The 15,152-nt window shown below is 51.8% G+C and overlaps 1 protein-coding gene across 2 annotated transcripts; it reads left to right on the plus strand.

Annotated features, from left to right (window-relative positions):
• The first annotated feature begins 638 nt into the window (after positions 1-638).
• On the plus strand, positions 639-10,625 carry bmf1 (BCL2 modifying factor 1). Of its 2 annotated transcripts, none has more exons than XM_055505951.1 (4): positions 639-873; positions 2,384-2,575; positions 2,997-3,199; positions 3,754-6,941. In XM_055505951.1, the coding sequence occupies exons 2-4, from the start codon at positions 2,410-2,412 to the stop codon at positions 3,793-3,795; spliced, it is 411 nt and encodes a 136-aa protein (XP_055361926.1). In that variant the 5' UTR covers positions 639-873; positions 2,384-2,409; the 3' UTR covers positions 3,796-6,941. The 2 variants fall into 2 exon arrangements, with proteins under 2 accessions (XP_055361926.1, XP_028995709.1); XM_029139876.3 differs by lacking the exon at positions 3,754-6,941 and adding an exon at positions 6,948-10,625 and having other exon boundaries at positions 647-873.
• The last annotated feature ends 4,527 nt before the right edge of the window (positions 10,626-15,152 follow it).

Here is a 15,152-nt window from a genome sequence, read left to right on the forward strand (position 1 = left end):
CATGGCTTGTGTCCTTTACACAATGTATTCATCTGTGTCACAAACACGTAGTTTTTGGAACACAAACAACCTTCACACCTGCTTTCAGAAACAGGTGCTTAATTAGATTAGATTAAAATATCGAGGCCACTTCTAGCGCGATCTAGGTCAATTCTGCATCTTCTGCATTAAAGTTCACAACCTTTTCACAACAGGTTTATTTAAAAGAGATACGTTGAGATTTGCCTAGTGCGTGTAAACATATTAAACATGTCGGTGTCCGTTTACTGATCCAACGCACAGCATAATAGAGGTGTGAAAGTCTGTTTGACAGGCCGCAGTGGTTTACATTCGCTTTGTGAAGCCCTGCGAACACATGACCCGCGTCTCTCTGTTTCCCTCTTTAACTACACGCTTCCTGGTGACAGCTCGCTTCTGGCCAGATAAGCAGTAGTAGCGTGAGATCGGTCTCGTGCTACGGGGAATTTCCCTTACACGTGTCTGAATACAGGGCAAAGGAGGCGGGACAACAACAAACCGATGATTGGACGGAACTAAAACGGAACTTTGGGCGGGACCCAAAGCACGTCATCGCCTTCGCGCCAATTAAGGGCGCGCGGTGTTGCCCGTACTTAGTCGCACTGCAGTTCGCCGACAGAAACTCTGGCGCCTTTAAACAGGGGTCCGTTGCTAAGTTTAGTCGCCACGCCCCGGCGGCGGAGTCAGCCCGTGCTGACGTCGGCGAAATTAAATCGGCTCGAAGCCGCCGTCCTCTCAGAATGGAAGTAGACTCGGAGCCGGAACGGACTAAGGCCGCTTGACTTACGGGGATTTTGAGCTCGGCGTCTCCCTTTGTCAGCGTAAGACGAGCAGAACACGAAGCCCGTCCGTCGGGTAAGTTCCGCGTAGAGGCGTTTGGCGGCCGCTAGTCGACTGTTTGAACCGACGGCCCGACTAGGAAGGAACAACAAACAACGTGTTGTTGTCGTCGCTGACACAAATGTTGTTTGTCAGCCAGCACCGCTGCACCGAACCACGTTCACGTTCTGCTTCGCCGAACCGAGCCTGTCATTCATCCGGACCGGCTTTGAATCGTACCGGTTTTCGCGGCTGCCGCCGCTCGGTCGGTGACTGGACGTCGCTTTTTATTTATCTGGGCTTTAAATTCAACTCTCAAACTGACGTCCTGCGTCTGAACCCGCACGTTTGGGCTTTTGCGTTTTTGCCGTGTGTCATTCCAGACGTGTTGACACGGTTTCGCCCGTGCGTCGATGCGTCACAACGCGTTCGGCTGCAGATGTGCGCCGCTTCCAGCTGTTGTAAAGCAGCGTCGGAGCTGATCGTTGACAACAGCGGGGCTGCTCGCCCCCCCCCCCCCCCCCCCCCCGGCCCGCTTCCCCTCAGCAGGGGGAGCCACCGCCCGACGCACGCGTCTGGAAGTGGAGTCCGGGCGTTCGGTTCGGAGCTTTCCATGTTCTTACCCTGTGTTTGTCAAAACAAAGCATTAAGTGGTTTTACACACAGGGTTTATTGTGAATGCACACAGTGCGTCGCCTGCTTGTGTTGGGTGGCTCCTCAGGCGCTGGCAGGCGGACGGACCAGGGGAGAGAGTGCCTTAGGTTTCTCCTCAAACACTATCATTACGCGTTTGCCGTGGACCCTAATTTGGACGTGTGGTCGTAGCCGAACCCTGCATTACAACCCGACGGTAACTTGGGCTTTAGCTGCTGGGGCAACTTGAATTTCCCCAGTGTTTTGATAACTCTCTGACCCACTGCACGGTTCAGGGTTGAGTGTAGTGCATCATTAACAATGGAGCGACCTCCAAGTACCTCTTGGGAAAGTTGCCACACATTGGACGCAGTTTGTCTTATTCCTGTCGTCATGTTTGCATGCTGTGTAAATGTTTATGCATCGGTCGTATATTTACTACTTGCACGCGTTGCTTTGTGTAAATTATTAATCACGCTGCAGTGAGTGAAGGAGTCGGGTTCGTGTCTGCAGGGTTGTTAGAATAAGCAGCACAGAATCTACCTTTCATTTCAGTCTGCAGTTCCTATAAATGAGGATCTTCCAACCGCAGTGAACGTGGCTTCATCCCTGAGATGAACAGAGTCATTTGTCTAAAAATGAAGGCAGAGCAGCGGCTTCTTCCCAGCGCGTTCACTGTGGTTTTATTGATTTGAGGGTGCTCATTATGAACCAGACAGGTTGTCTATAATGATAATGAATGCTTCGGAGGAACGACCCGATAATGAATGCGTCTGAGATCATCTCATCAGGCCTAATGCAGGCGTGTCCACGTTAGCATCATTAGTGGAGGAAACTTCGCTCGTCTTTGATGAACGTGTCCTGCTCCGTTTTACAGCCGCTCATTTCGCTTTGACTCTGCTGTTCGTTTCAGGGCTCCTCTCGCTGCAGTGCCCCCGTATGGACGATGAGGAGGACGATGTGTTCGAGCCGGACCCCCACTGCTGGCGCACCACGTTCCGGGAGATAACGTGTCAGGACCAGGGCACCCAGACCCCCGGGCCGGCGCCGCCCAACGGCATGCTGCCCTGTGGCGTGGCGGAGGAGCCGCGACCACTGTTCTACGGTGAGGCCGCAGGCGGGAGGTCACGGTCCACAGCAGAGCGCGGCACCGGCGGCCGTGGCGCCTGCCAGTCGTGGTGGCAGCGGTTTTTATGGCGTGTGCCCAGCTGCTGGGCTGCTCAGGCGCCAGGCTGGAGGCAGCGACTCACCTGCGTGAGCAGCCGCAGTATAGATAACGGATGAGTGACAGCGGCTCCACATGCAAGCGATCGCTAGAATAGCGCTAAAGAGCTGGGTGACTTTATTGTCGATGACTTATGAGTCAGTGAGTCACCGTGTTTGAATAAGATGACGTACAACGGGGAAGTTGGGCTTAAATCCAAGCGGTCTGACTGGTTAAAAGCATGTTCAGCTGCTCCCCGTGTCGCCGCTGGGCCCGGGTTCCACTGTCCACAGCCATAACCGCGCTTCTCGCTGCTCCACAGGCAACGCGGGTTTTCGCCTGCACTTCCCCGCACACTTTGAGCTCGTCGGAGATACAAGAGCGAGGCGACAGGAGGCCGAGGAGGAGCGGAGCGCGATGGAGCCGCTGCCGCGGCAACCGCCTCCGGAGCGCAGCACCGAGGCCTGCATCGGCCAGAAGCTGCAGCTCATAGGAGACCAGTTCCACAGGGAGCACCTACGACTGGTGAGGAGGAAACACGAGCAACCTGAAAACTGTGACAGTAACAGACCTCAGGGCCCAGAAACGTGTTGTCACCACTGTCTGCAAATAGAAAGATTCCTGTGACAGGTCACAAATTTGACTAATAGACTGCTGCCAGTAAAAGCAACAAGACAAACAAATCTCTTTCCTGTTGTTGAGATAATCTCTAGTTAAGACACTCAACGGTGCCTGCAATAGAGAAGGCAGTGAAGCTTCAGGTTCACCATTTAACAAACCAAACCTTTTTATTGTTAACACTTACTCATCGTGTTGAATTGAATTTCCAGTTCACAGTCTCATCCTCCTATTAGTTTGTCTGAAGAGCATCTAAAACAATGTGGTCTGTGATGACGGCTCGTCGTAGGTGGTGGCTGTGTGTTGTTGTGTGAGACAGTTCACACGTTACAAACAGCATCGACACACTTTTTTAGCAATATTTACTCCAGTTTGTTGATTTGTTGTTTAGTTTGTTCCAATCTGACAGAGATTTGCAGTCAGTGCAGACTTTCTTTTATTGTTTGTTTTGGCTCATGCAGAACCTGAGTCCAGTTCCTCAGCCCCCTCTTCCCTCAGGCTGAAGGCATTGTTGGGCCAGGGCAGCCCTTCCCCCACATAGCCAACCCCGGCCCTCCCTTTGCCTCCTCTTCCTGTTTGTTTCTCTCTTTCTCTCCCCCCCTTTCTCTTGTTTCCTCAGTGCACGGCATGGAGGCAAGTGCGATGGAGGATGCCTGACCTGACCAGTAGGGTCGCGGTGACACGGTGCTGAGTCTGTGTTCCATGACGCTGCAGTGGGCGCCATTTAAAACAATGACACGCTGTGGCTTTATCATCACTCCATCAGACATTTATATATAGGCCTATAACCCACAGGAGAGTTGCTGAGCGACTGTCTAGGTGCACCAGTGGCTAAGAGTCTCACACACGCTGATACGTCCAGGAAAAAGCAGAAGTGGTGGGAGTAGGTAAACATGTTGTAACCCGAAGCTGAGCGCGTGAGCCCTGAGGGGAGAAGCTGTGGTTCCCTGGATCTCCAGTCAGACCCTTCCCTCTGCAGAGAGGCCGCAGGAGACACCCAAATGAGAGGTCTACGCAGCCATAAGCGGAGGGGGCGACACGGTAATGATGGTATGAGCATGTAAATGAGGGCATGAGGCTCAGGAATGAACCTCTTCTGTCCTGCACGCTCTCTGAAGGGAAACCTGCTTGGCCTCAGTCCAACAGAGCGTGGGTTTAATTTCGCGTTCTGAAGTGTGAAACACCGCCTCGCGTTTCTCGTGCACTTATCAAATTAAAGTTATTTATACAGCGTGACTCATGTAGAGACACTGTCAGACAGTCAGACAGGAGAGCGGCGCTGATGTGTGTGGGATCCACTGACGCACAACGGAGGCCGCCTGGGTCAGGGGATGAGGAAGTGGCTTGTGCTCCCTGTGCTGCTCGAGTAAACAGCACAGAGGACAGTCAGAGAGAGACAGCACTCACATCCTGAGGCGACTGAGGACGCAACTGTCAGACGCTGGAGCTTCTTACACGCAGATCTCTACTGGCTATTTGAGGCTGTGGTTGTGCAATTAATTGCGTGTGTACGTGCTGATGCATGAACACACCCATACTGTACATGTTTTTGTGCCGCTCCGTGTCTCTGGCTTCACCCGCTCAGACGCTTCTGCAGCCGCGGCTGCGAGCGCTCTCCACGGGAGCCAGTGGAGGGTTGAGCAGCCAAAGGCTGGTGATGCTGACAGACAAATGGCTCCTCAGTCACAGAGGGGACGCCGGGGGGACGGCACGTCCCCAGACGAAGGCAGGAGGACGCTCACAGAGCAGAAGACGGCTCCAGACGGCACCGGCCTCGGACCGGGCTCGGGTTTCATGCCCATGTTTTTTTAAGCGTCCTTTGGACGGGAGGTGTTGAAAGCAGGCTTGGATGTGGCCTCTGTGAGCGTGCGCTGCTCACATGCTGCGTCTGTGGCTTCTATCTGCAGGACTGCAAGCGAACACAGGCTGCAGGCGCTGGATGTTTATGGTCATTCCTTGTTCTGTGAGTTCATGGTGACAGTGATGTCCACCCGTGCAGCTCTGTATTGGTGAATGCCATGTGTCTTATTGCTTTCTAGTAATTGAGACTGGCCTGTTTGCTCAGGATATGAGGCCTGGCTCCGAGCAGCTGGCCTGAAGGCTGTCCACACGGGACAAGACTGACTGGTGTCAGAGTCGAGCATCTGGGTTGAAACAGGCTCCCACTTACACTTTTTGGCTCAACCACTTTTTCCACATGTTCATGAGGGGACCAGTGCAGCAGGAACACAGATTCTTCTGGTTTTACTGGGCCACTTACAATAACACTGATGGTTTGTGCCTGATGGGTTTGGTCCTGATGTTTTTGGGTCTGATGGGTTCGGGCCTGATGTTTTTGGGTCTGATGGGTTTGGTCCTGATGTTTTTGGGTCTGATGTTTTTGGGTCTGACGGGTTTGGGCCTGATGTTTTTGGGCCTGATGTTTTTGGGTCTGATGGGTTTGATCCTGATGGGTTTGATCCTGATAGGTTTGGGCCTGATGTTTTTGGGTCTGACAGGTTTGGGCCTGATGTTTTTGGGTCTGATGGGTTTGGTCCTGATGGGTTTGATCCTGATGTTTTTGGGTCTGATGGGTTTGATCCTGATGTTTTTGGGTCCGATGGGTTTGGGTCTGATGTGTTTGGTCCTGATGGGTTTGGGCCTGGGCTTGCCCATTCCTGCTCTAGGTGATCTCTCACTTGCACAGCTCTTCTACCTTCAGGTTTTGGGTCTTCAAATTGCAAACACTGCCTCATATGTGTCGTGCTGCACAGTAATAAGGCTTATGTTCATATGATTATGTCCTTAATAAAATAGCCCCCGGCCAGATTTAGCCGAGAATTCAAACGATTTCCAAATGCTGGTTGAACAAAGCTTATGCAAGAACCTGCAATGTTCAGGCCAGTTTGATAAGAGCAGCGTGAGCCGGAGGCTTATCACCGCGGCCGCTCGGCTGCTAACGAGGTCAGCGCCGCAGTCATGGACAGTAAAACACGGGACATCTAATCTCTGCCTTCAGATATTTCGTCTTTCCCAAATCACGGTGCTTTAGCGCCAGGACAAGGTATTTCTATAGGTTTCATTGTCATAAGTCTGTCGTAGCTTTACGAGCCTACTGTTCTGTGAAGGGCGCGCTGATATCAGCCGTGGTGGAGTCTGCCTTTCGTCTGCAGACGAGCTTTGGGCCTCGCTCAAACGGTACCTTACTCATGCAGATACATGTTTTCCACAGGCTCTTCATGATCTCCCTAATCCCATTCGGTGCAATTATCTTATCTCCGCTTCTCAATGGTGGAGATAGCATTATCCCTCTAATCGCACACAATCCCATTGGCTCAAACCACGCAGACTGGCTGCTGGTCTCTGCCAGGAAGATTATAAAAAGTGTGAGCGTGTGATGGATGTGTTTATGGATGGGAATGTCTGTTGGGAAGCCCGGATTGCGTGGGGATCCCGTACACAAAGGGAAGGCCTGCGTTAGTGCGCGGGACGGAGCAGACTGTTGTGAAAATAGCATCAGTGTTCCGGTGTCTGCTTCTCCTGCCCTTTGACAGTCAACACAGAGGGAAGGGTCAACGGACAGTCAGCACAGAGACCCACACCTGGGACTGTTTGTGGAGCTGAGTTTCACTAGCATCGCTAACTAGCATGTTCTTGGTCTGTGTTGTCGTTTCAGTATCAGCGAAACCAAAGGAACCGAGGGCCTCTGTGGTGGCGCCTGGCCGCCGCCCTGCTCAGCCTTGTGTTTGACAGGGGCTTCATCGCGGGACGGAGGTGAGAGGCTCCTTTCCTCTCGTTCCCCATTCTTCATCTCTCTGAGGAACTGGACTCCGAACAGCACTGTCAAAATAACACGGGTCGGTTTTTGGTGATGGGACAAAAGGTCACCGCAGGACGGAGACAACCAACTTTTATACAAGGTCAAGTTTTTTTTCTTTCCGAGAAGATGCCATGATGCTCCGAGATTCCTCCACAGGACAATGTTCATATTTTGGTATAAACGTGGTGTAGTAGTTTTATACAGTACATTGTTCTTGCTAGGTTTTTTGCACTTCACCACGTCTCCACCTTTACTGACCTCCACAGACCCTGGGATTGCCTTATGTAGTGTCTTCTGCCACAATGAGTATTTAGCAACTTTGACAGGTGATATGAAATGGAAATGGAAGGAAACGTGGCGTAACTTCTTCTGACGTTTCCCAGGTGACCGCTCACATTGATTTTCCAAAGAGGCAACTTTTCCAAACTGAGCATTTTGCACCTCATTTCAGTGGAACTTTTATATTTTATTGTTCTCTTTATTACGCTCCTCCATTTTCTTTGGTACATACATTTGGACAGCAAGGTTGAGCGCATTTCCACAATATCATTCAAAATGGTCCAAACAACATCAAAGCTTTGCACATGAAACTCTTTGCACACCAGGAAGTGTCATCTAAGTTTCCATTTTAAGACGAGGCCTCTCCCGCTGCATGTCAGACAGTTAGGACTTTCTGGCTCACGCGTCTCAGCTTTGAGCCTGATTCACAGTTTTAGAACGGGTCTTGGAGATTTGAACAAATCACTTCAGTTTAGATGTTTTTATTCACTGTATTTGCCATTTGGATCGTATCAGTATCAGTCTGTGCTGCCATTATGTTTAATCAGTTGGCTCAGATAATCCGTTCAGCTGTCGGTGGCTGTGATGTCTGACATGTTTAGGTGATGATGTTCTGTGCATCATGGAGAACGTGTAAAGAACTAAAAGTAAAGCAACGTGCACTAAATGTCACTGTAAACGGCAGCAGTCCCGTCCGGCCAACTCCACCAGAACCCTGTGCTACACGCCTGTCCTTAGTGTTCGATGTCTTCTCTTCATGCGATTGTTCTCAGACCTCCATGCCCTTGAAGTGGAGCCGCGGATCCACTGTTTTTGCACTAGACTCACACCCTTCGAGAGTTCAGACTGTTGCTGAGCTGATCCCTGTCTCGTATGAAGGTTTTTAGTTATGACCTGATTTCTTGCCACATCATTTCAATCATAGTCACAGCCAAGACAAACAACCAGAGACCTGACTGAACACAGTCTGGATCACATAGAGGTTCTGGAAACTGCTCCTACCCGTGTTTCAGGTTACAGCAGAGTTACAACAGAGCCGTGCGCCTGCGACCGAAAGGTTTTGAAGTGCTTTTCACAGCTCTAAACACCAAACAGGATCTCACATTCATTCTGCTCCTCTCAGACTGCCTTTGTGGGTTTCACATGGTTTGACCTTGTATTGTTGGTGTCCTCATGGGTTTGGGATGTATCTGGTGTCCACCACTGATTGAGCAGACAACCGAGACAAAGGTGTAATTATTGTTGAAATATGAATATGTTTGAAGACACTGTTGAAGATACTGTTTTGTTTTCCTTTGAACCCAGGCCGATGTGTGGACCAAGGAGCAGTACATATCGGGGGTCTGAGATTACTTGTCAAGTTTTCCTCTCACTTTCTTAGCAGCATCTCAGGGACAGACTTCGTGGGCTCCTTGAGAATCCCCAGCAGACATTAGAGGGCGAGCAGTCTCTACACATTTCCTCGTTTAATTTCAGTTCAGATTCCCTGTGGTTTGTTTTCCCGGCGCACACATAAAGGTACAGTTTTGACTGAGGGCTTGACTGTGGTGGTGACGGGGGCTACTGAGCATGTAGAGAGCAGGCGTGAGGTGCACTGAATGTGGTAGTCCTAGTTTCCTGCGGAGTCTGAACGCTGAGCCAGTCCCTGTAGCTCCCTGTCTCACCACTCGCTCTTGACCTCCTCTTTGTGCTGCTCCTTGATTACGTGGGTTTTGTCTTTTGTAATTTATTTTTCTTTGGTATTTATTTTTGTATATTTGCCCAGCTCTACTGTATACACTTGTGTGTGCAATCACTTCCTACTCTCCTCGTTTTCTCTGGTCTTGCTTAGACGGTTCAATGTGGCTGATCATCCTTCAACCCAGACACAGTTACTGGACACTTTATTTCAAATAAAAGATGTAAAAAAATGCATCTTGGTATTTTACAGTAACAGATTAGAACCTTGTAAAAGTATTAATAGCAGTAATTCCTGGCGCAGCGGCCATGTTGGACGGTGCCGATGTCCCTAATAAAGTGGCCAGTAATTGATGGCGTACACTCCTACGCTAGAACCTGGAGCTGTAGGAAGCCTTTGTTTGGTTCTCCATGAAGCCAGCGGCTGTTATTACTGTTAGAAAGCGTTGAATTTCAGATGCTTTCCCAGTTCCCGCGGCTCCAGTACCGCTCAAGTATTTAGTGATTTCACAGGGATGGGGCGAAACCAGTTCAGACCTTTGTCATTATCTTCCACCAGTCGTGGAACCTTTACCCTGCAATTAACAAGCTCCACGTCCAACGGTCGCCTTCACATTAGCCTCAAGTCACAGGGAGTTAGTTAACGTGTCAATACTTTAATCTTGATGTTTGTGTTTAATCAACATGCACTGGAAAGTACTTTGTTTCTGTAGATCCCATGGGTCCCGTATCTGTTGAGCGTTAATGTATAGGATGTAGTCTGGACTGTTCTGATGCTGTCAGAACTACAGTGTGTCTGTGCATTGAGCGAGTAGGCTCAGAACAAAGGCCTGTTTGATTTATTACAAAGGGAAACAAGCCACCGCGGTCCCTGCGTCATTTATTGGGGTCCCAAACTGCTCTCATTGTGTTAAATGAGTGTATTTTCTTGAACCGTCAAGTGTCTTTACTTTTGTAGTTCACTTTATATAAATTTGAAGTTTTTGAGGAAGGTTTTGATTTAGAATTTTTTTGAGTAGTGTTTCTTCTTCATGCTCTTTCTTAATGTTTTTAAAATGTATTTTCTGAAGAAGAGGGTCTGCTTTTTATAAGGACTACTCACGCTTGTAGAGTCATTTTTAATGGGTAGGATCCGTTTGAATCCATGAGATAAAGGGCATTTTTTTAAACAAAAAATGAACTGGCAACATTCCTCGCACGCGTCATTGCGTGGAAGCAGAACCGAGAAAACCAAAATACAGACAGAAACAATCCACGTGTATTTTTAAAACCCTGGAATATGCCTTTAACTGCTCAGTTTCAACAGTCTTGATTATCACACACTCTCTGTAACCAAGAAATGAGACCCAGCGAAAATGTAGCATTTTTGTAAACATTGACTGTGTGTTTTCGAGACTCTACTGTGCACTCGTTTTGTGTTTATATATCTATTTTTTTGGTGTTGATTTAATATGGAAGTAAAGACAATTTGTTATGTAGTGCAATATGCTGTACATACAGAGCTTTGCTCTACAAATCCTTTTCCGAATTTCTTGTTGTTTATTGGTACTTTTTTCAATAAAATTTTATTGAAGTCAATCAAGTTGAGGTATTTTTGGATGTGATGGTATTTACACAGAATCGTGGCTGCGTCCTCGAGGCGTGTGTGTGAGGTCCTGTCAGATCAGTTACACTACAGCCCTCGTCACAATATGTGCATCTGCTTCAGTATATTAACAGCAGACGTCCTCCGGCCTCCTGCTGCAGCCCGACGCGTGGCGCTTCCATTGTCTCACGCGCCGGCAGCACCTGACTCACCTGTTTGGCCACTTCTGCTGCCACACACACACACACACACACACACACACACACACACACACACACACACACACACACACACACACACACACACACACACACACACACACACACACACACACACACACACACACACACACACACACACACAGAGGATGTGGTTGACGTAGAACAACAGCTCCTACCCCGTCACGCTTGCTTAGGTGCCGGTCGCGTTCTGTGTTTCAACCTCCATCACAGCTGAATAATAAAGGAGTTTACCAGAAAATGCCTCATATTTGCGTCGCTATTATTCTCTCCCAGCGTTTCCTCCTGCAGGCGTTGGCTTTGCGGCTCCTGCGCTGCTCTGCTCCAGGCTCAGCCTTTTAATGGGCTCAAACAATGGCTCCTCTGTCCCCGCTCGGCTGCGCGCTGAAAGAGACACCCATTAGAGGAGCGTCTATCTCTGGGGTCAGGGGTCGCGCACAAGCACGGCTCTTGTTTATGTCTGCGGAGCCAGTGAAAACACTGCAGCCTGCGTGTTTAACCCCTGCACGCCCGGCGCCGCAGCCGCAGAACGGCGCCGCAGCCGCAGAACGGCGCCGGGCTCGGCTTCGACTGAACCCTCGCAGCCGGAGCTCGAGTGGTCCCGCGCTGCATGAAGCCAGCGCTGAGGGAGAATGGCAGCAAATGAGCGCTGACGGGCCGCAGCACCTGCTCGCTGGCGCCCACAGACCAGGACCCCCTCCAGCAGCGGCTCCTGCAGCACGCGGGCGCTAATCAGCGGCGGTCAATCAGTCTGAGGGCATCTCTGAGCTGGAGGCTGCTGCAACACAAGGCAGAGAACTGCACGAGCCGAGACTCACGTCCTTCTGCAACTGGAAGGAATGCCCTTGTCTGTTCATGGTCCCTGAGGATAGACCGCCCAGAGCGGTCCTTTAAATCACACTCATAGTGTATTGGAGTTGATGCTGCACTAAACCATGGTCATCAGCTGCTACTCCTTGTTACTCTACTACTTTTATGTTTGTCATGTTGTTTGCAACAAAGGTCCAAGTTTGAGGGCGATCTCTGAGCCAGCGGTCCCACAGCCACTGCCTCCCCCCATACACCCCCCCCCCACTCCTCCTTCCCTGCACCAAAACACTGCAGAGCTTGGGTTGCGTTGAGTCAAATGCTAATAAGTAGTTCAGCAAAAACTAACTGTTTTCCTTCACTGCGAGCTTGAAAACACTCAGCAGTGAAGTTAACTCAAGGAGAAGGAGGGACACTGCCTCCCCCTCCCCCTCCCCCCACACACATCTGGCGCTCAGCCGGTCCGCTGTCACGGGGAGCCGTCGGGTTTGCGTGTGGACGCGCGGGGGGAGCGCCTCGCTGGGCACGCTGGTGCTGCGGTAACCTGGCAACGGCTCCACCCTCCCCCTCCTCCCCCGCCTCCCCCCGCCTGCGCCTGAACACAGCTGACCTCCGCTGGCGCGCGGCCCAGTCCGACCCCCACCGCCGCTGGCCGCCACAGCTGGGAGCGGAGAGCGTGCAGAAATCGATCTGTTAACACCAAGTAGCCGATCATCAAATAAACAGCCCTGCTCTTGTTTTGCTTTTTCATTTGGCCCGTGTTCTGCCTCTTAACACGCGCTCAACTTCTGCTTTAACGCGGAGCCGCGCCGCTTTCCTTTCTCTGATTGGGCAATCACCGCGGGGCGCGGTGAGCTCCTTTGTTTACCCAGCGCCGCCCAGCGGAGCGGGGCTCCGCGCACCGCCGGCCCCACAGCTGTGACACGCTGTGACTCACGAGCAGCGGCGTCCTGCGGTCACGGGGAGGGCTCCGAACCCGCTGAACCCGCCTGCCGGCTCCTGCTGGTCATTGTTCTCCGGCGTTATCGCTTTTTAGAAATCTTCATATTTATCCTCCGCCATTTGGAGCCAATTAAGAGCTGCGCCTTCTTTCTCCCCTCGCGTCGTGAGGTGGATTTCTTTGTGCTGAGCTGAGAAGTGGCGCACGGCTTCTGCGCGTCACTCAGCACAAACAGGCGGGGCTCATTGTTGGGAACTAATTGGCAGGAAACGGGTTCTGCAGCACCGTGGCTGTGGTTTCCTGAGGACGCGCGCGGACCCGCTCCTCACAGACGCGGAACCGGGCCCGTCCGGCGCGCGCCGCCTCGTCATCGCCTCACCTTGATAAGAGTGTGGCGAGAAAAACAAGCAGCTCAGGGCGGCGCCGGGAGACGTGCGTGCGTGCGTTCAGTACGTGTGTCTGCGCACGCAATGGACTTCCTCCAAACAGCAACAACTGCAAAAACACCGGGCAGAGTGTTGAACTCGGAGCAGTTTCTGCGCTCGGGTTTCACAACAGAGCACCTCTCTCTGCGCCCTTCCCCCACTGCGCTGCGGCCCTCCCCCTTTTCCAGTATTGTCCCTGTGTTTCACACACACACACACACACACACGCTCTCACACACACACACACACACAAGCACACGCTCACACACATAAACGCACACGCACACACACACACACACACGCCCCTGCTGGCTCTTGTTTCTGACTGACAGTGCTGATTTACTCCAGCTTTGGCAGACGTCCAGCTCACGAGCTGCAGGGCTGCTTCGGATGGCAATAAACAAAGTCGTAGTTTTGTGCCTCACCTCTGCTCCTCCTCCTCCCCCCTCCCCCCTCTTTGTGGTTGCTGCACAACTTGGTCCTGATTTTCCTCTCTACAGGTTTGAGACTAATTTATCCCAACGTCATCGTGCTGATTTACTGTTGCTATTAAAGTCCAACATCCATTTCCACATTCCGCCTGTTTTCATCTTGTTAATCGTCCCTCGGAGGAACCGGCTCCAGGCTCGGATCGGCCCGTTCTCGCCGCGGCCCAGAGGACTGTGGGTAAACTTCTGAACCTGTCCTCCTCAAAGCGAGCTGGAGCCACGCGGGACGGGAGCTCAGAACAGCACGCGCTCCAACATTCTCATTTTGGCTGCTCGTCATTGACCTGTGGCCGCCTCCGCTCCGTCGCGGGAGAACATGAAAGCCGCTTTAAAGCAACGCAAAACAACTGCACAGAATCTCATTAATGCGTTTGGAGGTTTTGGTGGGGATTATCACAGCATCCGCGTGGAGCTGCAGCCGTTCCAGGTTTTAGGCAGACGCTTTGTTTGTGATGTTTTGGCTCAATCGCTCCATTAAAAACAGGCTCCTGACAGGCGGTCCCAGCGGAAGCACAGCGGGGGCCGCGGCCACTCATTCCAGCGAACAGGTCCGCTCATAAATAATGCTCTTCACAGACGTGTCTGATTGAATTTCAGATGCAGACGTGAGGGTGGTGACGTGAAGCTGCGCTGTTTAAACTACAGCTGTGACCTGAGGACAAGAGAAGCTGCTCTGAGCTCCAAACACCTCCCGCACCCGCAGCATCAGCGCAGGCGACGTGAAAGTGAAGTGGCCCGAGCGTGCGTGCGTGCGCGCGCGTGCGTGGGGCGCGCGGGGAACCAGCCGCGCCGCAGACGCGAGGGCTTCCTGTGACTGCGCTGCTGCGGTGACGACGGGGCGCGTGGGACGGGGCCCCGAGCGGCTGCGACGCCGGGGGAGGCGGTGAGCGCGCGGTCGAGTGTGGCGACCGACAGCCGCCGCCGCCGCAGGCGGAGGGGCGGGGCCTGACCGCTCACCGGCACCGGCACCGGCTCCGTGCAGCGTCACACGGCTGCGTGTTCGCTCTGACCCACATGGAGCTGCAGTGACACAAACCCAGGCTGTTTTGCTGATGCGAGCGTCTCCTGATACTGTTTTCAAGGTTTCCTGCAGCTGATGTGAGTCAGAGTCGATAGCGCGGATGTAAATGAGTCCAGCCTCAGTGAAAACACACGAACGATCACCGTTGTTTGTAACACTGAGCCGCGATAAGACGACATCACAGCCCGTTATCGTCCCTCCAGCTCGGCTCTAATGAGTTTAAACTCAGGAGCTCCCGCATTAATAAATCCAGTCACGGCTGCAATAAAGAGCTGCAGCAGCGGCTCCCTGCTGGGCTCTAATCTGGTCACCAGTGGGATCTCACACTGGGGACAATGACATCAGCTCTTTACTGAGCTGCCGAAGGAGAAAAGCGAACGGACAGCAGGTAGTTTGTAATGAAATGGAATGTTGGACCGGGTCTTTGTGCAAACGGACCCTGGAGCGTTAGCGTTAGCGTTAGCGCTGTGGTACTTTGTTACTTTAGTAGCTGCAGAGGAGCTGCTCCATAAATCCACACTGTCACACTGTGTCGTTCAGTGGGACTCGTTCAAACAGCGTTTTCTCACCAACAGCACATTTTCCTGTACAGGAGGTTCC

This window comes from Betta splendens, chromosome 22 (assembly GCF_900634795.4).
Source record: "Betta splendens chromosome 22, fBetSpl5.4, whole genome shotgun sequence".
In the NCBI taxonomy this organism is placed as follows: domain Eukaryota; kingdom Metazoa; phylum Chordata; class Actinopteri; order Anabantiformes; family Osphronemidae; genus Betta; species Betta splendens.